The 8987-nt window shown below is 30.4% G+C and overlaps 1 protein-coding gene across 1 annotated transcript; it reads left to right on the top strand.

Annotated features, from left to right (window-relative positions):
* Nucleotides 1-847: 847 nt before the first annotated feature.
* LOC122273000 (acetoacetyl-CoA synthetase-like) lies at nt 848-3914 on the top strand (the record flags this gene model as incomplete). The annotated part of the gene is made up of 3 exons (XM_043057046.2): nt 848-961; nt 2637-2734; nt 3800-3914. Coding segments are annotated over 3 exons (327 nt in total), but the record flags the coding sequence as incomplete, so codon positions are not given.
* Nucleotides 3915-8987: the final 5073 nt, after the last annotated feature.

Here is an 8987-nt window from a genome sequence, read left to right as displayed (position 1 = left end):
GATATTACAACATATTTTGTAATCATTAGTAGCGAATAAAATAAAGAGTATTACAAATAAAACTGATGTTCTACACGGAGTAAAAAATTCTGATGAAATTACCGTACTGTACGGCAATGACATTTCTGATTTAAAAAAAATAACAACAACATAATTCTGGTTAATAAAACCACAATTTGCGGTATTTAAACCAATCATTTAGTAATTTTTCCATTTATATGGTAACGTTATATTGGAAATTCTGGTTTTTAAAATTATTATTACCGCACATTTAGTTCTTATTACCAGAAATGTAGTAAAACAAAAGTAAAGAAAAAAATTGAAAAGTAAATTTAACCATATAAATGGTTTTTATCTCAACAAGGTATCATGCTAGAACTAACAAATTTTACCACATTGACCAAATTTTATCACTTATATCAAAATCATACTTTTTTGCTAATTTAAACAAAATCATTACTAAAGGGCTTTGGTAAAAATTGCTGAGCTTTTTGGTGTTCCCATAGAGCCGGAAACAAGGTAAATGTTACCATAAGGTAGTTTTGACGTTACTTTTTTTTTTTCTCTATGTTCTAGTTTTTTTTCTGTTTTTTTTTAAAGTTTCTTTCAAAATTCTAGAAGAAATAGGTTCCTTCCTGACTAGAATTCCAATCCTGACTAGAATAAACATATGAATAAAAGTATAAGCAAATAAAAACATTAACTACTGTCACATAATTTTCTATCCTTACTTCTTGATATTTGTAATGTATCATTGTATATATATATATATATATATACACATGTTAATCAAAATAATATATACATCATTTGATTAATAAATTTACCTTTCTTATTTTACCTTTAGAGGAAGAAGGAGGGGTTGATGAGAGAATAACTTATTCAGAATTGTACGAAGAAGTGGAAAGATATGCTGCTGCTTTTAGAAAAAATGGATTGCAAATGGGAGACAGAGTTGCATGTAAATAATTTGTATTTTTTTTTTGTCTTTTTTTAGCGAATTGATTTACAAATTGGTGAATGTATAAATTTTTTTCCATTTTTTTAAGTTTTGAGGATTTGCTCAGTTTTATTAAAATTTTTCGTTACGCAGTGTAACTAGGAAAATAAAATAATCTCAGAAATACTGTTGACTTTCTTTTCTTAAAGAAACCAAATGAAAGTTTAAAAAAAATTTCCTCGATAGCGAAAATAAAAACTCTAAGGAGTAATTTTTTAGCAGACCTTAGCTTTTTTCGTATCGCTGATTTTAAATTTGCAATCAGTTTCCCTCTCCAAACTATAGTTTTTTTAAATTACATTTTTAGTCTATTTTTATTGAAATTTACTAGTTTAAAAAACGGTATACAAAGCAGGAGGTTGCGTAAATGTTGAGACAAAATTTAAGGTAAGTTAAGGCACATCATCAGGATTAAAATTGCGTTAGAACTCATGCCCGGAAATATCGTCATACGCCGCTAGATGCGTTTCTCCTATTCTGAACTGTTTCTTCGTGTGCTTCTGAACAGGTCATAATAGGGAAGCTCCTCTGGACGTGTGCGATGACATTTCCGGACAAGGGTTCTTATGAAATTTTAATCCTGACGTTATATCCTATATCTTTATCTACCCTAGTTCTTAATTCTTTACAACCCTAACTTCTTTACTATCTTCATAGTTATTTCTATGAGCAATAAATCCTTATTTGATTTATTTGTATTCTAATTTAGAGGCCTCTACTCTCACCATCTGGGATTTTTGGTTAAATTTTTTTATTTGTGTTCTTATGATAGTTTTTTGTACGTAAGCTTTTGATGATAAAGTATTATTTGGCAATACAATACTTTTCAAAAAAGTAGAGAATAAAGAAGTTGCTTTCTTAGATTAGGAGAAATAGCGCTTAATGATTTATAGAACTTCTATAAAATTTTACTTAAAACTTTAAAGCAATAAAATTATGCCATTTGTGGTTTTGAGTCATCAATTTAAAACTACACGTTTGTCCGTTTTTAGATTTTCAAAATCTAGTTTTATAACAGCTTATACTGATGAAAACCGATTTGAATGACGATAAAATATTCTTAAAATGTTAATTGCATAAAAACAAAAATGCTTACCGAAATTTTAAAAATAAGCAACTTTATACTATTTAACTACTTACAGAAAATTGTTGATTTCAGAATTGTAATGGCATAATTTTGTAAAGAAAATTGATAGAAAATTCAAAATACCGCACTCTTTATGTCTCAAATTATGGCCGAATAATGACCTTTTATTTTACATGAATCAAAAGACACTGACAAATAGAGTAAATTTCCATCATCAGTTTATTTGTAAACATTAAATTAAGAGTATTAAAAGCAGATTTAGAATTTTTCTACACCTTCGAAAGTTGAGTTCTTCCAAGAGAGGAAGGGGCTCTTATCAAGTATAACATCCTCTACTTGTTTAAAAATGCATCAGTAAAGATATATGATAGACTGATATATGATATATTGTACTGATATATCAAAGAAATATGAGTAAAAATGCATCAGTATTTAGGACAGTAATTGAATTAATTCTACGAAATAAACTACTTGAAACATTATGTTAGACTGGTTAAAAATTAATTAATAAATCCCAAGTTTTAATCATAAATGTTATTTATTCCTTAGGTTACATGGCTAATAGAAAAGAAGCTATATACGCATATCTGGCTGCTGCTAGCATTGGAGCTATATTTGGTGGACCACTGCCCTTTTATGGTGATAAGGTAAATTACTTTAATTGCGTTTTATTTTAATCTTCCTACACCCTTTCTCCCTAACATTTTAATTAAGTTAACAGTTTACTAAAACATTTTATTATTTGTCAAACAACATTATTATTATTTGTCAAGCCATAGATTTAAACATTATATTTTGTTCAGTTCCTTTTATTTTGCAATTATTGAAGAAATACTTTTATGGGTTTTATATTTTATAAACACTTCATAAAGAACTACAAAAAAACGTTAATTATTTAATTATTACATTTTTATGTATCGATATCACCTAAATTTCTTTGGATTATGTAAAATAAGCCTTCCAGTAAGATAGGGACAACTGGTTAATTATCGTATATAAAAATTAATTGTTTTAAGAAGTAAATGATCAGTTTTTAAATATAAATTCTTTTTTTTCACAAGTTTAAGTGAATAGTTTTCTAAAGTAAATAAATATTTAGAAATTTACTTAATTTATTCAAAATTAAGTAAATGTTTAGAAAAGAGTTTCTTGAAAAGATAGATTCTTTTTGTTAAGATAATTTTTGAATTTCTCGACGACATACAAAAATGAAATAATCGTTAATTTCCCAAATTCCACTTTCGATTAAAATGAAAGATCAATTGCATTAGAGCTTTATTCAAAATAGCCAATTCAGGTACTGACCACGTCGCTTGAAAAAATGGTGGTCGTCTGCGGTTCACAAGTTGTATCTTTAGCGATGATACACATATAGTCTAAAATAAGCTAAGTTCTGAGATATTAAATCCTACTACATGCGTTATTTTTAAAGAATAGTCGTTATAACATATTTCATTGCTAAACTCTTTGATTTATAATAAATAGTATTTAGAATTGTTGATTTTTATTAGACGATGTCATTTGTTCTTCAATGTAACTAGTAAAAATCATCAAGTAGAGACGTATCTCTTAGATGTATTAATACGAGTAGCTTTCATTTTAAGTACTGGAATGATTTAAACTCATTGAAAATTGTTATCCAGGAATTTCCAATGACTGCGTTTAAATAATTATTCCAAACTATAAAGCGACTCTTTTTATATAATTTTTAGGCAGCTGCTAAAATTATTCGCCCAATGAGGCCGAAATTCTTGTTCACTGTAGACAGATTCATTGATCTTAAATTAGAGAGACACTTGATGGAAAATATCCCCCTCATCTGCAAAGGTAAGTAATTTTTTAAAAAAATAATAATGAATTGATTGAAATTATATTTTATAAACGTGTTCACGAATTATATGAGGATTAAGTAATTTTCTGAAAAAGTATTGCAAAGTTTTGAATTGTTTGTAAAGTTAAATGACTCTTTAGAAATTTGATAAATGATTTTAAGATAATTTATTTTTAGAAAGAAAATTTTTGAACCTTTGAGAAAACAAATTTTTTTTTTTTACAAAACTGACCCTGAAAACAGGCAACCTTACGGCAAACGTTGTATTTTCATTTTTATTCGGCTGGCACAGAAAGGTGAACTAATTAATACTTTTTTAAACTTAGTAGAAATATGCGAAACTTATTTCTTTAAAAATTGAATAAAGGTATTCAAAAAGACTTATCGGAAAAAACTCAAAAAATTCATTGCAAATCTTGCTTTTGCTTGGTTTTGTATTTGCAAGGCTTAAAAAAAGGCATATTTTTGCCTTTTTTCCATTCTAGCTTTGTCGTGGCTCTCAAATGCAAGATTTTGTTTGCGTCGAAAACTTAATAATTAGCAACCCTACACCTTTAAAGTGTTAAAGAAAGTTTATAAACGCCTGCTCAAATAAACCTTGTTTCAGTAAGGGTTATAAAATCTAAAATAAACCTTGGGAAGGTGAAAGTATCCTGCGCTTGATAATGAGCGATTTGTAAATGATCATTAATCCTCAATTCCAAAAGGTTTTTCTAGCCTTGTTTCTTAAAGTCTGATTTAATCTCGATATTAAAGTGTTGTTCATGTAAGCTTAATGAGAACCTAGCAGCATAGTTAAATTTAGCATCAAGCTTACTTGTTTTATTTGCTAATTATTTATAAGCCTTGTTAGGCTTTGTGATAAAGATTGTTGCTAACATTCAAATCAACCTTACTGTGCTACCTGGAAAATAACTGTTTTTATAGAATAAAAATTACCGGATTTAATATATTTCATGGTTAATAATGTATAAAAAAATATGATCCATTAAATAACTATACAATATAAATGCTAAAAGGACAAATAAGCATTGTCTTTTTAGCATTTATATAAGCGTTTGTAATTAGTCTACAAATTGTGTAATTATAATTTTAACACAGCTTACATCTCGCAATTGCCCTATAATACAATACTATACAATACAAAATTGCTTGAGAAAATAAATTGTATTGAACTTCCATGATTAAACGTTTTGGTAGTTTTTATCATTGAACTTATTTGATGTGTTAATAAATTTTATAAGTTTATAGGAACAACGCTTTCTAATTTATCAGAAAAAATGATGAGCTGTTAAGTAATCAGGCTTTTAAATCTTTTTATGAATTCTAACATATGCTGTTATTAAAAAGAATAATGAATATAAGGGTCTTATATTATTCAAATTACTGTTATTACAAAAAAAAAAGGAATAACGAATATAAGTTAAGTAGATACTTAGAGCCTATAACGGCAGATATTAGACTGATATTTAGAATTCATACTGATCTTCACTGAAAAAAAAATTCCTAATCAAATTATTATAAAAAGTACCAGCACTCAGGATGTCGCTACTTTTTACAGTAAAATCTATTTTTATCCGAACATCTTACGAAGCAAAAAATCTGATATATTATAATTTTTAAGGTAATAATAACCATAAAATTACTGAATCACTCTAATTAAAAAAATACTACCTTAAAAATTACGGTAAAAGGAATTTTATGGTAAAATGGATTTTTACGGATGATGTACTCAAAGTGCCAATACTTCATACCTTAATTTGAACTGAAAAATTTTTTTATAGCGTCATTGTTTCAAAAGTATAACCATGGTGTGGATATCAGTTCTTATATAAATTAATAGAAATATTTTTCTACATTTAACGAAGTGCATTGTACGTTTCTGATGGCATTCTAGATAATTTAGACACTTCCCATTTACTCCGGTGCATTTAAATACCAGTATAACGACGGTTGATTTACCTATCATTACTTCCCATTTACTTCGGTACGAAATACCAGTATAACGACAGTTGATTTACCTATCATTACTTCCCATTTACTTCGGTACGAAATACCAGTATAACGACGGTTGATTTACCTATTATTACTTCCCATTTACTTCGGTACGAAATACCAGTATAACGACGGTTGATTTACCTATCATTACGTTTAAGTGACAAAATGGAAGCAATAATTATGCGCTATTTTCCATTTTGTTTACATCAATGAACATAATCTCATTAAAATAAATCCATTTTACATCATTTTGATCTAGAAAATATCTTACTCAGAGGTCAGAAACTCGAGGCCATACTACGATTCTTGATGCGAGAAAATAGCTTCGAATAATATGCGTCACACTGGTGTAATTTGCAGAGAGAAAAAATAGGGAGATGAGTGTTTTCATCCATTAAATCAGCAAACAACAAATGGAATGATGTGTATGACATTGAATATTGTTTCACAACATTTAAGCTCATTACAAAGATTGTCGTTTTTCAACAAGATTACTTGATTTCAACTGATAATTAAAACTATTTTTTTACACTTGCAAAACGCAGAAGAATTTATTATTCAAAATTAGCTCGTTTGCGTAAGTTGTTTCGTTTCATTTGCTTATATTAATCTGCGTGTCCCAGTTTCTAAATTAAATGAGTACAACTTAGTACAGCCATTTTGTAAACATTCCAGCCATGATGGAATCGTACCTAGATAGTAGTGTAAGGTTGATTTTAACGTCAGCAACAACCTTTATCACAAAGCTCAACAAGGTTTATAAATGATTGAGCGATTTTATCATCCTCTCTGCAGAGGATCAAAATTGTAATGCCATGCCATCGGATCATCCTCAGAAATGTTTCCCAGACCGTCGCCAATAGCACATTATGTGGGGCTGGGATAGCCTGGTTGGTAGGGTAGTGGGCCTATGTCCATGAGTTCGTGGGTTCGATCCCCACCGGCCGAAGACTCCCCGTGTATTAAATGGCGATTGATGCACGTTACATTGGTCGAGTCGCAAAGTCCTCCAAGTTCCCATAACAAATCAGTACCTCTGGGGGTACTGATCCAGGAGTTTTCATGTCTTCTGGATTGTTTCAAAAATTACAAGGCTACGGAGCTGAACATTAGTAGTCGTAAACCCAAAAATTGGGTCGGCTGTTCAACGACGGATGTAAAATAAAATTAAATAGCCCATTATGCAGACCTAGTGCGACCTAAACATACAACAACAATCCACTGTTTTCTCCAAGTTTTATTTAATACCCCAATTTTTATGCCTTGGTAATTTTTATAGTCAATTTTAATTACATGAGCAGCGATGGCTTGCTTAGTGGATAGAGCGTTCGCCTTTCAATAAGATGAACCGCATTCAAATGCAGGGATGGCTGATTGATACGAATCCACATCCGGCTTGCACCAACCCCAGTGCTGACGTAAAATATTCTAAGTGGTAGACGGATCATGGGTTAAAGTCCCTTTGCCATCAGGCTAACCGTGGGGAAGTTCTCGTGGTCTTCCTCTCCATGAAACGCAAATGCGGGTTAGTTCCATCAAAAAAATCCTCCGTGAAGTCCTCCTTTCTCCCAATACATGATCCAGGAGTTCCTTAGTCTTCAGGATTGGGTTCAAAATTACAAGGCTACGGAGTTGAACATTAGAAGTCGCAAACCCAAAAATTGGGTAGGTTGTTCACCGACGTTTATAATATAAAATAAAATTTTAATGACATTAAATGGTATACCATTTTCTTCTTATTGTTCACCAATCCTCGGAGCTTTACAGTTCAATTACTCCAAATAAATTAGAAATTTAAACAAAGTAGGACGAGATGTTTATAATTTCATTCGTGTTTCTTAAATAAAATAAGAGAAAATGAATTTTCGTAAAGATGCCGAATGGCGAAGCAAAATCTGCAGAATAATGAAAATAGTGACCTCCCATCCCGACTCCCCTGCCTATGTCGGCTCTCAACCTTCACAGCAAAAAGAGCCAAGCTGATTCTTTAGATTTGAATCCTGTTTTCTTAAGAAGACGCTATACGGTGATCGGAACTTTTTCATGGCAAATTCTGCATTTTAAAATTTTATAAAGTTTATTAAAAAGTCAATTCAGGTAAACCATAAAGTTTCAAATACTGTGAAATGTTTTTAAAATATTTTTGTTCCCAATGCCCACGTGGGGAATGACCTTTCGTCATACAGGCATCTGAAAGACAGATTTTGGTGGCCACTCTTTCAGGTGCACCATACTAGGCGGGCCAACGTTGCTACCACTGTAAGGACAGATAGTACAGAGAATGAAAGAACTTCCATGCCTTGACAGGAATTTGAACCCAGAACCTTTCTGATTCAAGGCCAGTTCCCTGACTCCTACACAGACCGGTTGGCAGTATTTAAAATATTAAAGTGCAAACAAATTATGGCAGGTTTACGCAGTGGTTAAGTTTTCCAGCAATAATTTGTTGGCATTTTCAAAGAGTGAAACTATTCTTTCAGTAATTGAAACTTCCTGGTTTACTCTAGGTTTACCTAACCTCAGTTTTCTCTGAATTTTTTAATTTTATAATACCAATGGAGGTTAAACTAAATTTGCCATGTAAAGTTTAACACGCGGTGTAGCGTCATCCTAAGCCGATATGCCTTAGAAAACAAAATAACATATTACAGGCTTTGTTTAAATACAATAGAGTTTTTCTTTCTCAAAAGAAATTTTTTTCCTTCATTTTCTTGCATATTACATTTGTCTAAATCCGACCAGTCTGACAACTTCACTGTAAAATATTCCGAATTAAATTACGGTAAAAAGTATTGGAAGAAATTCGAAAAGTCCATTTTTTCCCGTAAAATTTTATGCCGTGATTTATGTATTTACTTATCATATTACTTGTAATATTTACTTAATTGCAGAATGTCAGTAATTTTACAGTAAATATTACTGTAAAAATTACGGTTCATCAGATTTTTTGTTCCGTAAATTTTTTAGGTAAAAATAGACTTTACGGTAAAAGTAATAGCAACCTGAGTGCCTGTACTTGTACTTTTTACAGCCATTTAATCCGGAATTGCTTATAGCGTATATATATATAT

This window comes from Parasteatoda tepidariorum, unplaced genomic scaffold (assembly GCF_043381705.1).
Source record: "Parasteatoda tepidariorum isolate YZ-2023 unplaced genomic scaffold, CAS_Ptep_4.0 HiC_scaffold_1919, whole genome shotgun sequence".
Lineage (NCBI taxonomy): Eukaryota > Metazoa > Arthropoda > Arachnida > Araneae > Theridiidae > Parasteatoda > Parasteatoda tepidariorum.
This window is presented reverse-complemented; position numbering and strand designations above follow the sequence as displayed.